This window comes from Poeciliopsis prolifica, unplaced genomic scaffold (genome assembly GCF_027474105.1).
Source record: "Poeciliopsis prolifica strain line A6 unplaced genomic scaffold, Auburn_PproV2 SCAFFOLD014, whole genome shotgun sequence".
Classification (NCBI taxonomy): Eukaryota; Metazoa; Chordata; class Actinopteri; order Cyprinodontiformes; family Poeciliidae; genus Poeciliopsis; species Poeciliopsis prolifica.
This window is the reverse complement of record NW_026562389.1, coordinates 3,674,195-3,693,101: the sequence shown is the minus strand read 5'-3', so window position 1 is coordinate 3,693,101 and position 18,907 is coordinate 3,674,195. Positions and strand designations below refer to the sequence as shown.

The 18,907-nt window shown below is 38.9% G+C and overlaps 1 protein-coding gene across 3 annotated transcripts in view; it reads right to left on the bottom strand.

Moving 5' to 3' along the window:
• Positions 1 to 1,865: 1,865 nt before the first annotated feature.
• sema6a (sema domain, transmembrane domain (TM), and cytoplasmic domain, (semaphorin) 6A) overlaps positions 1,866 to 18,907 on the bottom strand; it is a 136,171-nt gene continuing 119,129 nt past the window's right edge. For all 3 annotated transcript variants that reach the window (XM_055039200.1, XM_055039201.1, XM_055039202.1), the window contains one exon: positions 1,866 to 6,685. In XM_055039200.1, the coding sequence (XP_054895175.1) occupies positions 5,550 to 6,685 (1,136 nt within the window). In that variant the 3' untranslated portion in view covers positions 1,866 to 5,549. The remainder of the gene's footprint in view (positions 6,686 to 18,907) is intronic.

The following is an 18,907-nucleotide window of genomic DNA, read 5'->3' as shown; positions in this document are numbered from 1 at the left end:
ACATATTTTTTAAATGTAATTATAGCTTTTGATTGCCTGTGCAGACTAATGGTCCATGAGGCTGTGGAGGGTTGAAGGAGAGTCTCTGGAGCAGACCACAACACAAAGGTCCTGTAAGCATAGAATATATAGTGCCAATGTATAATCATTTAAAAAGTGATTTCGGCAATGTCACCAGCACTGTAAACATCTTAGCTCACTGCCTTGGAGAGTAATAGGACTTGTTGGGATTGGTTCATTCACTGACTGGTGGAAAAGTAACTGCCTGTCCTCCCATTGCATGCAAGGCTGGAATTCGGTCTTCCTCCCAAGTTCATCTGAATGATGTAGCGCATCACTGAAAATTTGATTTATATCAGTAATTCAACTTATTTTGATTTGCCCCAGAGTGTGGTGTAATTTGAGTATTTATTTCTGCAAAAGTCATACATCTCATAAAAAGCTAAAATTATTTTCTCAGTCGAATTTAGTGTTAGAAAAGATCCATTTAAATAAAAATAATGTTTAATTAAGAACGGTTGTCCTAGTGAAACATATCTCTTTTTACGGTTCAGCATAGTCTCTCAATACTATGATGGGCCCATTTTACATAAATTAGTTTATTAATGCGTTATAGCATTAAGGGGATCAACCTGAGGCTCTGCTCTTCAGATTAAAGGTGCCTTTTAGATAATATTAATCATACTTTTCATGAAACCCACATTTCTGTACTAAAAATGTTTTTTTTTATTTGATGTAATATTCTAATATTAAATATGTATGATCCCCTGTGTATGATGTTTCCATATAATGTGTTTCAATTTGTGAACTGAGTTACTGAGATAGATTAACATTTTAATAATATGCATATTTATTGAATTGGTCTGTAATAAAGGCCTTCAGCTTATCTACATTCCTGTCTCAGGTTTCTTTTATCATCTTAGCGCTATCCCAGGGTTACAGCTGTATCAGTTGTGCAGTATGGGCAGGTTGCAAGTCCTGCTGGAGAGTCAAATCAGTATCTCCAATAAACTTGCCAGCAGAAGGAAGCATGAAGAACTCTAAAACTTCCTTGCAGACAGTTGCAGATGACACGGCTTGTCAAATCATCAGTGTCTGTGGGAACTTCCCACTGGATCTCAGGCAGCTTGGATTCAGACACTATTCTTCCTCCACACTCTGGGATCTACAATAGACTCAGCAAAAGAAATACAACAATTGAAGTCCAATTTGTTGATGCATTTGTGTGTTGTGGCTCTTGAAGCTTTGATTCACCTTATCAGTATCTCCAAAACTCTTAACTCTTGGTTCTCAATCTCTTTAACGCTGCAGGTGTTTTTGTTACTAGTGCTCTTCTTGTCCTGCCACACTTTTTCCTTCCGGTAAACTTTCTATTAATATGCTTGAATACAGCACTCTGGATATCTGGCCAATGACCTACAATAATGACTGTCTGCATTGAATAATCTTCCATGAGATTTTGTATGCCATAACTTTTTTCTTTTAGTAATTATCGTCTATATATTATTTTCTGGGTTTTCATAAGCTTTAAATGCAGATAAAAACTTTAAATATGTTGGTGTGTGTGTAATGAAAACATTTTGAATTGAGTTACTGAAATAAATGACCTTTTCAATGATATTCTTATTTCATAAGATGCATCTGTAGAGCCAAAAAGCTTTAATTCACAAACTCGCTTTCCTCAGATCTCATGAGTTTTTCACAAGGAGAGAAGAGCTGAAGGTCACAAACTGAAATGTTTTTCCTACAGTTATTCTCTAACAAGACCAGATCTTGTTTGTAGCAAGATTTTTATTTTTATGTCGCACAAAAGGTAAACGTTAGACAGCCTCCGGCAAAGAAACAAGTGAGACAGCAAGGACAAATCAAGTTTTCATGACAAGAATTTTATTTCCTTTTTTTTCATTACATTTTGCATTAAATTAAAGAGTTTTTTTTCTTTACAACATACATTAAGCTGTGAATCAGATGTTAAGGAAGTGGAGAGAGAGATAGGGCAAAAAACTTTGTGACGTCACAATATCTTACAAGCTTACAAAGTTCAAAAGTTTGAAAAGTCGATAAGAGTTGATTTGCATCTAACAGCAGTGAATTATAACAAGGGTGAAAGACAAAAAAGGCACACACTAAAGAACCTCACTGTCCACAGCGGCCGTCACAGTCAGTCCTGACCCAGCCTGTCGAAAGCTCCTCCAGGTCCTGCTGACATCGAAACGCTCAAAATAAACGCCCAGATATTTTCACGTGTCCACACAAGACATTGGATGTTTAACCTTCTCACCCAGACAGGGGTGTTGTTCTCCGTCTGTGTGGACTTGATGATTCATCAATCAAAACGTTTTAAGGACAAGTTGTCAGTTTCATTCCAGGAAAACACATTTGAAATACAAACAAAAGGGATGGACTTGGAGTGAAGGATGAAACCTTGTTATTTTGGACTACTTATACCCATCGAGTGGCACCGCTGATGGCATAGGAAAGGCTTCAAAATAAATTAATCTTTCTTTGTGGTAACATAACCTCGCCCTGTAATTACAGAAACATCCAACCTTTAAATTGAGCACAATTATTTAGAAGTGGGGGGAAGAAAAAAAAAACACTATTTTTTAAAATATTGTTTACATTTTTAAGTTAATATGACTTTACAAAAGTTTCCCATTTCTGCCATGACAGCAATTATTTCAAAAGCTTAAAATAACTTAACTAGAACTAGACCAGAAGAGGATCCATCTTTATCATGCCATCATATTTGGGAGCAAAGTATTATGGGTGTGCATCTTGGGGTCACTAAAACAACTTTTAAACATTATCTAGATGTTTGGAAATGCCAGCAGAAAGGCAAAATGTGGAATGTGCTGAAGTCTATTGGGATTTGAACTAAGACTTTGTACTTTAGTCATTTCAGTCGAGGTGAGTTTGACATAAAGCAACAAATGAGTGCAAAAAAGCCCCTATTGTCCATTGAACAGATTTTCCCCAAATGTAGAAGTTAAAAGTTTTCTGGACTTTGCAGTGCGAGGTTATGCTTTTACAAATACTTTATATTTTATTTTATTTTAAGATTATATTTGACACAAGTTTTAAAACAAGGGTGCCAACAACTTTTTCTTAACTGCTTGTTTTATTGCTATTTGTAATGTTCTTAGTTTTATCAAAACAGGTCTATCTTTTAAATGAGAGTATTAAAAAATTACAAATAACAACAAAATATAAACAAACGTAACTGTATTTCCTGGAAAAAACTGTTCAACGTGTTTTAATAGAAAACCGTTGAGTTGACTCTTGCTTTGAAGATATTTTCAACCACATCCTGTAGACAACACATGAAAACAAGAAACCCATTCACAGATTCTACATATTCTTCTTAGTTTAGCTGTGGATAGAGACGTTGTTGGCTTTCCTCCATTGAGAAACGGAAAAAAAAAACGAAACTGCTGGACATGAAGAAATCTTTGACCTATCTACAGGTACAACAATAGAAGAGTGCTCCACTGATTTAAGTGTTTTGGTGAGGGGTGATCCAAGGAAACATAAGAGGTCATATAAGTCAAACTCTCAGGCCTTAATAATAAGAGTCAATGAAGCAAAATAAAAAAAAAAAAAAAAGCATCACTAATATTTTTCAAATAGTTTTCTTACAAAAAACGGGGTTAAATAGAGAAACTTCTTCACTATTGTTTTAAAATCCCAGCTTTCTTCACAGGAACCAGCCTGTTTATGCAACTGCCTAAGAAATGAATGCTTATAAGTAGCAGTGAGCTTCTGTAGCTCACTGGGGGCCTATTGTATCTCATACTAATAGCTCACTATGGTGCTCTTGTTGCAGTATTATTGCAATGCACCAGAAAGCTACTTCGGCCTTCTCAACTCGTAACAAATATTAACTTTTCTGGTTATCACACCGAACAACATAAGTGAATAAAAACTAACATCAGGAACGTTTAGCTTGTATATAAAAAATAAAAAATAAAAAGAATTGTGGACAATGCCAACACAACATGAACGGCTGCTCGAAGCGCGTTAATGGCACAGTCAGAAATGAACCACAAAGATGATTGAGTGAGTGTGTGTGCAGAAAGAGTAAAAAAAAAGAAGAAAGTGAACGCTCCTTTCTCTCCTCCGTCTGACCTGTTAACTGTGTTAATGTCTAAGGGACCAGAATTACAACAATAACACCTACATTCTTTAACTGCATTTTTATCAAACAAGGGAAATATCATGACGTAAGAAAATAAAAACAAAAAAGGAATACAACAAGGACACAAAGTTAACAACTACTAAAGAAAAACATTGTCACTACTTTAGGGTGTAAGGCACAAATTTACATGTGGAAAAATAAGCAGACGATAAAAAGTGTTTTTGTTTTTTTTTTTCTTATTGTTTCCATTTTTTCTCTGCCTGCTCGTCCACGTGGCGCCGCGCTGGACCGGCGTCGCTCTGTTGCAACATTTAGCTTAGTTTTGAGCACTGATTCCTGCACTGTTGCTGCGCCTCTTCCTTTTATGTGCAACATGCAACAGTGAGTTAATCAGGACGAATGTTTTGGACTCAGACGAAAAAAACCACAGTGCTGATTGGAGGGGAGGGTCGAGGGTTTGCTTGGTGGAGGAGTGAAAGGGGGAGATTTTGGAGATCTTTTTTTTCTCTTTTTTTCATCTTGATTGGTTGAAAACAATGGAAACTCTGGACTGAAAAGGTAAAAGTCTGGTCTGGCACAGTTTAAATAAATATCTCCACCTCATCATTGTATCTCAAGCTGCAGGTCCCACTGAGCACGCAGTAAGACCTTTTTTTAAAGTCTACAAGAAAAGTTCTACTGGCTCCAGTTTAATGACTTTAAATATTTTTTTTTCCTCACTTGATTAATTAATATTAAAAGACCTCTTCTTTGTCTCCTCTCTCTGTCCAAGCCTAGAAAGTCAGTTTGTTCTTTTAAAGCACTTAATAAAAATAAATACAACAGGCTATTAGTATTAACAGTCAGGTATTGTTCAGTACAGTAGGAGATTCTTCTGGCCGGGCCTCAGCAGAACCCGCCCAGGTCTTGATTGCTGTAACACTGAGACTCTTCACAGTTTCCGACCGGACTCAGTCTGAATCCAACCTCTCTGAGTGCTTCTGTACATTGATTATTCTCCGTCTCCTGACCCCTGTACGCTCACTGTCCATCGGCACGAGAATGTATGAAAAGTCAAGTCCAGGTGGCTGAGGACACTACGAACAGGAGAGCCACCATCTTGAATGCTACAGGGTGCCGATATGTGGAATATCAGGACAGGCTTCACTTCCTCTCTCAGGAGTACATCTTCCTCTTTGTGTTTACAGACAAACTGGGAGCTGATCTGAGCTCAACAACAGACAACATCCATTGGATATTTACATATTTATATAAAAACAAATTATTTAAAAACGAAATCTGTGAATTTCCACCAAAAACAAACAAATGCACTAAAAGGAGATGCAAGTTGTACAGTAGTCCCTGTTTCTTCTGTCTGAAAACACCTTTAGCTTCTGTCTGTTCAGTCTGCTTCAATGGGGTTACGATCTGACTATGTGCCGGAGTCACTGGACTTTGCTTTTGTTGAGAGAGAGACTACGGAGGGTTTCGGAGGAACGTCGGGTTTGAGGTGTTTGCTGCCCGTTCGAGGCAACGAGCCGTAAGTGATCATCCCAGACTGCCGAGACAGCGATATGCCCTGCGTTGTCATTTGTATGGAGTCCACCCTCTGGGGAGCGGGCGGCGGGGTCTCCACACGGAAGCTGTGATGTCTCGACAAGTGGGAGGAGTTGGATGAGTTGGTGTTGTGCCTCTTCAGCGCTGAGGATCCAGAAGCAGAAGACGCCGACCCTTTCCGGAGGCCGTACACTGACGAGTGGACCTCCAGACGTTTGCCCATCTGTGGGACGGCAGGAGGGACGGTGAGGGATGCCTCTCGCTGGGGAACGCGAGGTGGAAGCATCCCGTCTGGATCCATCATGTGACTCTTTCCTGGCTTGTACTCCAAGGTGGCACCTTGGTCTTCCATGACGCCGTGGGCCATGCTCAGGTCGCTGTGATGAGGCTGCTCCACATACTCGTGCTGGTAGGACTGCTGCAGGTGAGGCGGAAGCTGATGCTGATGCTGCGGCAAAGGCAAAACAACGACGCTGGGGATGTGACCAGGTGAAGCCCTCAGGGGCAGGTCCGTGGAGATGACAGGAGACCCGATAGGCGGCATGTCCTTGGTACAAGCGTTGATAAGGTTCTGATTTCTTTCCCACTCACGGCTTCCACGGCTGGGCTTGCGACGCTGCTGCATCGGTGTGGATTCAGGCGTTGGCAGAGCAGCGAGGTCCAGGTGGTGCTGGTCGGCTTTTATCAGCATCTTGGCATTTGCCGTCAGTCGCCCATTGTGCATCAAAGGGGTGAGAATCGCCTCGGGGCGACCATCTTTGGCTTGCGTCTCAAACAGACCGGTTAGCTTGGTCACGCTGTTCATCGACCCGCGGCGGGAGTGGAGGTGCAGGCTGTCCTTCTCCTTGCGACCTGTCAGGTCCAGATCTCGCCGCCGGTGGTCACAGACACAGTAGACGATGAGACCTGAGAAGATGGCGCCCATCGCAAAAGCCAAGATGACGGCTATGGCCAACAGGGTCACGGGAACCAGCTGGTCACGCCCCTTCTGGTAGCTCTCACGAATCACACCTGCAGAGAGACACATTGACAAACAGCAATCACTCAAAAGGGCAAAAAGGATTAATTTTTCAAACAAACAAAATCTAGAATTATAGATGATTAATATGTGTTTTCGGAAGACAGAGCTAGATTAAGAGGTCCAATCATTTCATGGAAAATATGCAAATGAAGGAAGATTATCCTATTATTACAAAAAACTACTTTTCATAATGACTGCAAATGGTAGCTTCAGGTGTGGAAATTCAATATTTCCCTAAGACACAATCTCAGACTGAGGATGTTTTTCAGAGGTGATTATGATTCTCATTTTAAATCCCACATAAAACCTCCTGGTAAAATGAGAATGATTTGAGAGCAGATAAGGGAGCATGAAATATTCAAACCCCTTTTCTTTTCACGGCTGCAAATGTGAGACTTTTCATAAAGCTTGAATCCAATCTCATGAATCCTAGAGAATACATTGAAAAGCCTCCGATTAGGCACTGAATCCAACGAGCTGTATCATTGGGGATTTGAATGATTCTCAAAGACTAAAATAGGATATACATGAAAATAGATAATTTAATAGAAGCAGCTGTGAATTATTGTAACATTTGGAGGTTCAACATGTTTCAGGTTGTAAACCAGAATAAAAGTTATCATTTGATTTCAGTACATATTGACAGGGGCCAGGAGATGAGCAATATGACTCTCTACCCAGGGCACCATGAACTGGGCCCGCCACAAAAATATATATAAGGATGCCACAGAAGTGGAAACGTATCCACTCAACAACTCTTCTCCAAGGAAACCTGAATCCTAAACAGTTTTGTGCCATTACTGCATCATAAACAGTTTCTTGTTGATGTAGAGGAGAAAAGACAAAACAAATAGACGCTTCTGGTTTCCCCAGTAGCAGCGTGTTAGAGGAGTGCAGCCAGATTGTTTTCCAGTGCCAACAAAAAGCCGTGGATACGGGTCTAGTTGAGCAGCACTAAACAACTCTAAGGTATCACTATTTTTTATTTAGACCACTGTCTTTGACCTTTTATAAAACGAGTGCCAACTAAACTTTTTTTTGGCATAAATTTCTTTTCAGTGCTGAAAATAGAGCAGTTTTTAAATAGTTTTTTAAAGACAGTGTCAATTAATTCTTAGGGGAATTTGTGCTTTTAAAAATGAGCTTTGTGTGTCTGCTGAGGTTGGAATATTTGAACTGTTTCATGCATCTTTTAGTGATGGAGCATTATCGAATACATATTGCGATTATGCATCGATCAGTCCTCAAGGTAATTTGTTCAGTTAAATCAATGGTGTTGGAGAAAGTTTAGTCAGGAAAAAAAAAAAAAAACATTTAGGATTGCGAGTCCCAGGGAGCAGGAGACACAGATACAAGTTTAGTTAAAGCTTTGGTATTTCCTGCAGCTTTTCGGGTTGCAGTGATCTGCTTGAGAAATCTATATGATGCACAGTGGAGTTTGAGAAATCTGTTTTCACTCCACAGACAGTGATATATGTCATACTATTGGACAAGGAGTGAAGTATACACCTGCATCAAGGCTATTGAATGTGCCGCGGCTGCTTTTTCTGTGATGAAGTCCACCTGGTCTGTCCTCCGGCCAGAGTAACCGATCTGTGCCGTCTGCCACTCAAATGTGGACACGTTATAAATCTTTTTGCACTGGACTTCGACGCTTAACCCCAGATGTTTACATTTATGAATAGCCTGTAGTTTATTTTCTGTAACTAATCAATCGTCCATCTTCCAGATATTTTGAGATACAGAAAAATTAGACACATTTTCCCTTTATAATCTTTGTTTTCATACAGACTGTGAACATAAAGAACAGTTGCGGGTTTGCAACCGCAACTGCCCCTGAACATCAACCAACATGTAACAACCTCTCTAAAAAATTGTTTTAATGCATTTTAAGGTATATTTGTTGTTTGATCTATTAAAATAGGCCGTCAGATATTTGTCGAGTTTATCTTTTTGCAGGTGGTGTGGTTCCTAACCTATTTGAACATAACATTTTAGAATGGCTCAGTCAAAGTCCTGCCTTAAATGTAATAGAAAATGTGTGGACAGAGCTAAAGATTAGGGTGATGTCAAGGAGGCCATCCAACCTCACAGACCTGAAGCTCATTACCCAAGATAAATTGGTAGAGTACGAGCAGAAGTATGCAAAAAGCTTGCATACTTGCTCAAGTCTTGCTCAAGTTGTAGGAATTCCCTTTGTACAATTGCATTTAATGTTGAGTTAAGTAGAATATATTTGAATTAATTAGGCTGAATCGTTGAATTGATTTAAGGTTTCATCTGCTTTCACGAGCTTTTTTAAATCTGCCTATTGTGCCTCTAATATGTGCACTATGAGTTTCAATATCAGTTAAAGTTTAAAAAAATAAAAGTATTTCAACCCAAATTGGATGCAGTAATGCTTTGAAACCCGAACGTAGTCGTGTAATTCTGTTTGTTGTTTTTGCTCGGCTGTGTCAGAATGTCTTGTGTCTCCTCACCGAAGTGCAACACAGACGCACAGAGACAGCCTGATAATCTGTTCTCATGAAACTGAAATCCAGACTCTATTAAACCAACATTCATAATCCTCACTTAGTGCAGACATACTTCATTAGTTCCAAGATGTGACTTTAAAAGCTGTTTTCAAGGCTGAAATCAATCACTGAGAAATATTTCAGTCTGCGTTTGAACTTTAAAGTTCAACCTGGATAAGTAAGAAAAAAGTTTTATCTGATTATCATAAAACTCAAACTTCTGATTTATCAGGAGAAAGCTGACGACATGCAGATTCTCCATCTTTCATTTGGAGTCAAACTAGAGAGGTTTAAACTTCTTTTTTTGGCAGAAGGGATGTGCCTGTTCTATGGATGGTGTGAGGAGTGATGAACCTTATCTGCTGTGAAGCTTTGGGGTTTGACAAGTGTTTCGCTGGGAACCCGTGTGACCAAATGGCCTGTCTGTGGGGTGAAACATCTGCTTCCCTTCTCATGCATTAACATCTGAGTGAGAAAAAGATACCTCTCTTCACTGCCATATCTCATTTCTGCTCTCATTTCTTAATGGTTTTCAACAACTTTTGACTTCCTTGAGCTGTGAGACTGTTTTCTCTTGCAGTGCTAAGTTCCTGCATGGAAAGAGTTCTCCACTGTGGAAACGGGGAAGGCTGTAATTACAACCATGTGGTCTTCGTGAGTTATCATCTTTTGGCAGAAAGGAAAGGATAGTGGTCACAGTGGTGGTGGGCGCCTTATGAGAGCAGTTGGGGTGAATATTTCTGCTAACAAAGAAGCGATGCAGGAAGAATTCAAGGCTCACTTGAGGCAAGAAACCTTGGAAATCTCCAGAAGCCAACTGGAAAATGAAAGTGGGAGCGTAAACATACAGCTTGGCCCAATCTATCAGGTCCTTTGGTCCTTGTTAAAAGCAAATAGGTCATTTATCTCTGTCCTTCTCAGAATATTATTGTTAAAGTTACTTGAGCTGGGATCTTGGATTTTACTTTAAATGTTCTTCCAAGAGCTCAAAAACATGCAAGTTGAGTTTAATGGAGACACTGAAATGCTGTTGGGCATAAATGTGAATGAGAGCCTCGTATAGTATTTTAATTGGTCACAACCACAAATTTAAACTACTTTTATGTGATTGGCAAACACAACGTAGCTCAAAGCTTGAAGGAAAAAGGTTTCTGTTTGCAAATTTGTTTTCTGCAAATAAAAATGCAAAACAGAGTCGCATTTCTCTCGGCGCACTGAATTACACTGCTGGCAGAAAAGTGTCTTCAGTATATACCCAATGTTTAGAAGACGGAGATGAAACTGGAATTCAACTTTTTGGACTACATGCCAAATGGTATGTACTCCATTCGGTAGTTAGTTGATATTGTAAAGACACCATGAAACAAGGTGGTGGAGGCATTATGCTGTGGGAATGTTTTTTCTCCCCAGCAGAAACAACTGGTCAGAGATGATGGGAGGATAGTCAGTGCAAGAAATAATTTAATCCTGGAATAAAACTGGACAATAACTCCAGAGCTACAATGAAATGGTTTATGGTCTAGTCAAAGTCCAGACCTAGGTCCAATTGAGAATAAGTAACAAGACATGAAAGTTAAAGTTTGAAATTGTTTTTTGTCTAATCTGACTGAGATATAAAAATAGCATTTTTTTAAATGTGGTAAAAACAAACTCCAAAGAACATAAAGTCATAGTTGCACAAAAAACATATTGCTGGAGAGGGGGTGAACACAAATGCATATCAAACTTTAAAGATTTTATTTGTAAAGAAATTTTCAATGCATTTGCAATACTGTGTTTCCTCTTAGAGGGACTGGTGACTGTTTAAGGTATGCCCCACCCGCTGCACACTGACCACTGGAGAAATGGCCTCATCACCCCCTTCAAGGAGTATGAATGTATAGAAAAAGCACAGACAGATTGGACAAGGAGTTATGCATGCTTTTAAACTTTAAGCTTAAATATTTCAGATTAGTTTTTCATCCAACAAAGTCATTGTCCTGCCTAATAGGTGGGATCTGTACTTAGCTCTCGTTTTTGCTTCTTTCTGCTTCTCTAATAATCCCTTACCTCTTCTGCAAGCTAACACAAAAAGACAATTTCAAGGCCTTGGGTAAAACAAAAATAAGGGAAAAAAGATGAAACTTTAAAGTCTTCCTTGGGAGTTGTTTCTCTCACATCAAAGCCAGAGAAGTTGCTGCAGAAGACGCCTCAGCTGTCTCACTCAGATCACATGACTTCAAGCTTTTGAATCTGGGTGGCAACACGTCTCTCTTTCCCCGTTTGCACTCAGTGATGCTCGGAAAACTTTTCAAAACTGATACAACTTGACCTTCGAGTTTCAAAGTTCTGCTAAAACCCACAGAAACCCTCTAGCCTCATCCTGACCCACAATCTTCTGGTTTTGAAACTTGCTACTTCCCCCAAATGAATTGCAAAGCGTGCGGCGGCTCGACGCTTTTCTGTGTGTGATGTAGTTTTAATTTCACTCTGCCCCGGGTCTCGAGATTCAGATATTAAACTCACAGCTCTGATGCGATGCTTCGATACGTCTTCATGTCAAAACAGACTGGGTCTGCAGCTGTTGTAAATCAGAAAAATTGTAATCTGCTGTGACTGGAACATGTGAATCCTCTCTATCTCTATCTGTCCAACACACACAGAGGGACGCGTACGGTCTTTTAATCTCCTCACAGTCACTGTCTGCCTTAAGCCCACAGAGCCTGTCTTTGTGTTGGTGTTGGGGAAACTTCAAAGGCGGTTAAACATCACAGAGGGGTTTTGTAGCGGGCCCTAACCTTTTGACTACTGTGTGTAACACAAAGACGTGGTATGAGGAATGATAGAACCTCTATCAAACTCAACTGGGCTCAGTCATGTGTCATGTGCTGAAAAACAGTGCAGCCGACCCTAGTTAAGGGAGCAGACATCTTAAATTATAATCAGTGTTTTTATTGCTGTTGCAGAAGATTAGTAAAACATAGGTATCTGACAAAAAAAGACCTTTGGAGCCATGTGACTCCTCTTTTAAGGATGAGAATGCAGAGGCAGAAGACATTTTCAGAAAATTGAAAGGAAGGAGTGAGCACTTTTACTTTCCACAAAGATCTTTAAGCAAGAAAAGTTGGTTGTATTTTTAAAAACAAATATGTGAAGAGGGAGGGCAGATTGTTCTTCTTACCCCAAAAACTATCTTACCATAAGATGACAAAACATTTTTAATCTTGGCTACAAGAGAAGGATCAACCCAGAACTCAACAAAGTAGCAATCCTATCATAAATCCACTGAAGATCATACATGCAAAAAAGATGTATTACTTGTATTAAATGCATTACAAAATAAAGCAAGTGTTGTTTTGAGCATAAAGTGTCTCAGGTAAGAAAATGTCTTTTAGATAGGTTTTAACTTTTTATTTGCCCTCTAAAAGGACAAATGTCTGCTGACATCCATGAATGGCTTTATGTCAGTACATCAGTCACTATTACTTACATATAATATTTAGCTTCAGCTGGGACTTTTGATGTGAGCCAAATGGTTGATGGATTTTATGTCAATATCTTCACAGCTCTTCCAGCTACATGTCTGACAACAGCTTTAAGCGACCAACTATATCATCCACACATTATGTGTACAAGTGAGACTTTCAGCTGCTCAAATGTTTTATACAACCATTGCTTTCTGTTTTCAAGAACTGATGCAGGTTTGTGCATGTTGTTGACAATGCTGGTCAGAACTGGAGCATTGGTCTGAATAACCCTTTTTTTTTCAGCCTCCAAGCTTTTGCATTCATGTAGCATTTATCTCAATTTCCTTCTCACTGGATAAATCACCACTTACATTTCAACTTTATAACCTCACAAGTAATTTTAAACTTTCCTACTTTGGTTTTGGGTGGCATTGTGTTGATCATTGATGCTTAAATATGGTGTACTATTTTCTCCACTTTAAAAATGGCAATTTTAACTAATGTGAGCAATAAGCTCCATACCAGATTTTGAAATTGATTATATATGCCTTTTAAGTGGTTCATGCTGCCTTTACGCCTGGGAGTTCTGCAGGAAAATTTTCTGTTTAGGACAAGCTTTGCTTTGTGTTTTCCAAAAAAATGACACTGGTTCTTAGATGGTGACAGCATTTATGAAAATCCCTTTGATCCTCCTCACTGCTCGGATATTATCCCATTAAGTCTTGTGTATGTTTGTGTTCAAGAGGCACTTGCATTAATGGTATTATCCAATATTAAAGCCTTCATCAGACAATTCAGAGTTGCAGCACAGCATACTGATTAGCTAGACAAGATATAATTAAATCTCTAATTATATCATTCTGCACCTCAGGTATTAAAAGTGATGTACTAACCTTGTAGCCAATTTCCTGCATGCAGACTGTGATATTTAATAGTCACAGTACATCGGGGTAATTCAAACATCCATGGGAACAATCATGAACTGCTGTTTGATTTTTTTTAAACTGACACTACTAAAGATTAAAGACTGAGTTGTTACAATATATGGCTTAGGATGGCATAAGTAAATAAAATTATAGAGCTAATTATCGCCAGAGTGCAGGAATATCACATATTGGCATATTGAATACAGAGTTGGCAGAAAGAGTTTTACTCAAACTATTGAATTCTGAAAACAATAAAAAAGAATGGTGGGAAAGTAATTAACAATGATTCCTGATATTGACCTGCTTAACTGTATTTATTATGCTATAATTACAAATAAATATTTTAGTAAACAGGAAGAAAACCACCAGAGAACAAACAATGAGCTTGTATTTTCTTAAGTAGTACACGTTCATAAATATAATTGATATGAGTGTTATGTAAACAAAAACTGACATCTGAATGTGGATGAGAAATTAGTGAGGTCAAAAGAATGACCAGTCATGGTTTGACTAATTTTTCTTTTCTATTTTTTTTTTATTTTTATTTTTTGCTTTCTTTGCGGCGTCCGGCAAAGGCAAAAGCTCTTCTGGTGCAACCGAAACACGAAAGCTGTAAACGTGTGTAGAAAAAACGGGCGACCTTAAAGAACAATGAGCTAATCAGCCGAGGAAATTATGGCTTGTGGATTGATGTCAGTCAAGGAAGTGCGTAAATGCTGCGGGAATAAACATACGGCCCATTGTCTTTATAATGACTCAAAATGAGCTGCAAATAATTTCTGGGCTGCACAAAAGCCTGAACACACTTTAGCTGAAAAGAGACACAAAATAAAGCCCATGTAACACGATGACGACTGTTTTAGAGTAGAAGGGATTTTAGTTTTACAGTCGGATCTTTTAACTCACTCATGTTTCTTTGAAATGCTGAATTTAATTTTTTCCTTTCTTAAAGGGCCATTACACCCATCTTTAACCTAAGTCCCACCATGGCTTTTTATACAGGATTAGAGTAAATCCAATCATTCAGCTAGTGGGTCATAACCCAGCCTGTGTGGTGCTTGGGTTGAACCTGAGCATCACAGCTAAATCCAAATGCATTGACTTGCAGCCATGTGATTGGCCATGTGATTGGCTGATTCCCTATTTGTGCTAACAAGCAGTTGAAAAGGTATACAAATTAAAGCAAAGACTTCTACATCAGTTAGAAAATAAGTTTAGATTTTGATTTCTTTGCTGTAGTGTTTCCTTACCAACTTAAACATTATATATTCACATTGCATCCTAAATGACAGCGGGGAAGTTTCTCTTCAAATTCTGTTTCCCGTAGAGTGAGGTGAAGAGAAATCGGAGATACATCGACAAGAAAGGAAAAAGAAGTGCTCCATCGCCGTCTACACGAGGTCACAGTCCCTTTCTATCACCACAGTCTCACGTTGGCACACAGGTGTCAGAGAGATACCTGCAGCTGAAAATAGCCCTTGCAGAGCAGCTGTCAGTTGACAGGTCATATTACTGTGAAATCCAAGCATGGAGGAAATCATAAATCACAATACCACTTGATAAGCACATCGGATCGAACACATTGTGCTTTTTACTAAATAAAAGCAAGGATCTTTTCTGATTATATTTGCAGAATATAAATGGAAACAGATAATGTCCAATATGCTGTATTTTCTACATAAACCCACATAAAAAGATATGCTTGTCTCACGTAATATCAGCAAAAAAAAAACTTCAGAATGAAAATCATTTCAAATATTCAAGGATACAGTCAAAATAATTCACCGATATATAAGATGTTTTTATATGACAAAGCAGTGACAATAATGTCTGTAGCACAGCGTAATAAGAAACTGCTAAGTATTAATTCACAACTTATTGCTTGTGAACATGTTGAGTTTAGTTTTGTGAAGATTTACAAAGTTGCACTGTTTGAGAAAATAGGTCATAAATAGATTTGACATTAAACAAAAGTTGAAAGAGTTACGTCATGTTCAGCCTCTCTTTTAGCATTTGCATTTTGTAGCAGGCTAAATTGTCAAAGATAATGCAGTATTTTAATTCCACAGTAGAAAAAGCTATTTAGTTTCAGTAAATAGGTATAGAAGAAATATCAATATTGGTATTGCTTATCAGCCTCATGAGTTTTAATATATCGGCATATCGGATATCAACCAAAAATTCAAAATCGTGGATCCCTACTTCAAAGAAAGATGGCTTTGAGCAGTACATTGTTTATTTTATGTCATTACCTAATATTTAATTAAAAATAGTCTAGACTGACTCAAATTTTCTGTCACTACAGAAACAAAAGGAGAAACAGAGAAAAGCTATTGTCCACTCTGCAGCTGTAATATCTCAACAGATTTTATATCACCTGAGATTCTCATCTCCTCTGTTTCGTCTCCTTGTATCTCTTCCCCTTATCCTCCACATAACCTTCAGTGCAACATTATTGTTCTATTGTCTTTAATAAATCTTGATCACGTGACCCTCCATTCACTCATCCCCAAAGTCTCTTTCCTTGAAGTCTCTTTCCATCCCCCTACTTTCCTTCCTCCTCGCCAATAATGAACCCATAAATTGGAGCAACACAGCAGTGGTTACAGTCGAGGTTGGGGGTAGGGGAAAGGACGTATGTAACAGACGGGGAGGAAGAGAAGAACCAGGCTCGACAGAGAAGAGGCGACAGGTATCTGAGAGGAAATGGAGCTAAGGAGAGGCAGGGAATGGATTCATTCCTGCAGATAGGAGAGCTGATATGACATCAGCTGCCGAAGAGACAGACTGCAACGGGAAAAACAGTTGAGAAGGTGCTGAGATGGAGGAGAGAGCCAGGGACAGGGCAAGAAGGCTCTGTAAAATTGGTTTGGGAATTAATTTGCACCAGGTAAGGTATAGCCTTGGAACATGCCAGCCTAGTCAGATCAGAGGTCCTGTGGAAGGGAGACTGATCACAATGGCAGCAGATGGTGGAAGGAGGAATAGGCTGCTGAAGGCTTATGGGGGAGGTGATGGAAGGAAAGGCAAGATGTGTGCTACAGAATAACATGTACAATCCCATGAGACGTATTTGCCACCTTGCAGATTTCTTTCTTTTTTTCCCTTTTGCATTCCACTTATAAGTTTCAGATCATGAACAATATCAGACTTGGATAAACCGATAAAATACAAAATTCTAATTTAGTTTTTTAGAGATAAAAGCCTTCCAAACCAACAATTTAAGAGTTTTCAGCTTCAGGCAGTCATTAGGCCTGGTTGTAGCTAGTAAAATTAATCACCGTAACTCCTGACCAAGCCAGGATAGATTTATTTCCCTAAAAGATGAAATCATCATTTAAAAAATGCACTTTCTTGGTCAAAATCTGTTCGATGATCTGAAACATACATGTGATAATAAAGAAAAAACAGAAGAAATCTTTTAGGGGTACATACTTTTTCACAGAATGTTAGAGAGATGAGGCCTGGATAGATGCACACAAAGCTCAAATGTACTGTGAAACATGAACAACAACATTGCTAATGCAGTGGCCCCGCTGGAATGCCAAACAATGGTGCTGCTGGGTGTTGAATATAATAATTTGTCAGTGAATCATCACTTTGCAGCATTACTAATTACCCTACTGGTGTTGGACTAATACATATTGGCAGCTCTGTAATATTCATTAGCAGATAAGATTTCTGTCTCAGCTGCAAATGAAAAATTTCAGGGCTAATTTTAATTTCTTTTACATCATAAACAAGCTTGCAAATGACTTTGGATAAGAGATAATATATTTTAGCTGAAGCATAAACTCCAGATTGATGGTGCTGCTGAATGTTGATTCCTCATTTCTGCTGCATAAATTTATCTAAGTCATTAAAATGTAGATGAAATGACTTTTTTTCTTGGTTTCAGACTCTATAATCATTTCTCATACGTATATACCGTTTTCCACTTTTAAGTTTTCACAGTACAGTTGACACCTGAAGCCAGCGACGCTTAGAAACGACGGGAAGGAAGAGGAGGCTGGATGGGTGGAGCGGGAAATGAGTACTGTTGACTGTGGTGCTCAATTTGCCATGCTGAAAGAGCGTTAAGCTGTATGGAGGCAAAACTGTGCTTAATACCATCAAAGCAATCAACACAGTGGAAAAGAGCGAATATATAAATAGCAAAAGAGAGGTAGTCTCAAACCAAGCCATGCAAAAAGATCAAGAACTGCTCACATAAAGAAAAATAAAAGGCAAATCTCATCAAAGCCGACTTTTAGAGAAAAAGGAAAAAGAAAAGTCTGCAGAGCTGAAATTGAACCAATAAACAGTGAAACAAGCTGCAAAGGTGCCCCATAAAAATAAAAGACATTAATAACAACAATGATCACACAGAAAAAAACAGCAGAAAGCATTGTTTTGACATATGAAGCCACGTTGCCATTACCTGAGTATAAAACTCCAACATTCCCCCTTGAAATGAATCTAAACCCTTTCAGGAAATTTGGGTGTAAAATGTATTTTAGCTTTTGTAGAGCCAAGTAATTCTGCATCTGCTCAGGTAAAGGCAACTGGAGGCACAGCAGCATGTTGTGATGCTGGCTGTAAGCATGCTGTCTGAAGTCTCTGCCACCATTGTGCTTGGATCTACCTACTGGTGCCTTTGCTGCTTCCAGATGCCTCTGCTGTGTTTCCTCCGAAGACGAGAAACGCAGAAATTCCTTTTGCAGAACCAAAATAACGCTTTGTAACTAGGAGATGGGGTGATTTCTCTCTTGTCCTAGATTATGGCTCTCATGCGGAGGACCCTCGCCTCTGATTCACATCGCCAAATACTTTTGAACTCGTTTGAGGTTATTTTTTTCCGCACAGGAATAATCGGCCTATCAGTCCTGCTTGTCAACAGTTGAATTCTTCAAAGACTCTTACAAGCTTGTGAATGAAATGGCTTCCTGTGTTCTTGCTCAGGTTGTATTCACTCCAGAGAAGGCTGAAGACGGCACAAATCCCTGTGTGAAACGAAAGCTTCTGGTCTGAGCTCAACAGCTGCTTTCTTATTGCTATGCCTGTTTTAACACTCACAGGATTTTAATTGTTGAAGGATCTGCCTCTAGTAAATAACATTATCTATCAATTAAAGCTTAAAGTTTTCATAACCCTTCAACCTTTTCAGATTTTGTCAGAAGTTTGTATAACTTCATTTTGGTGAAGTTGAAAAAAACGTGACATTTTTGTCATAATAATAATTTAAAATCTTCCACCATCATGTTTCACTTCAGCTAATTTTCTACCATACAGGGCATTTTCCATACAAGCCAGATAAATTCAGTTTGGTCTTGTCCACATGTTTG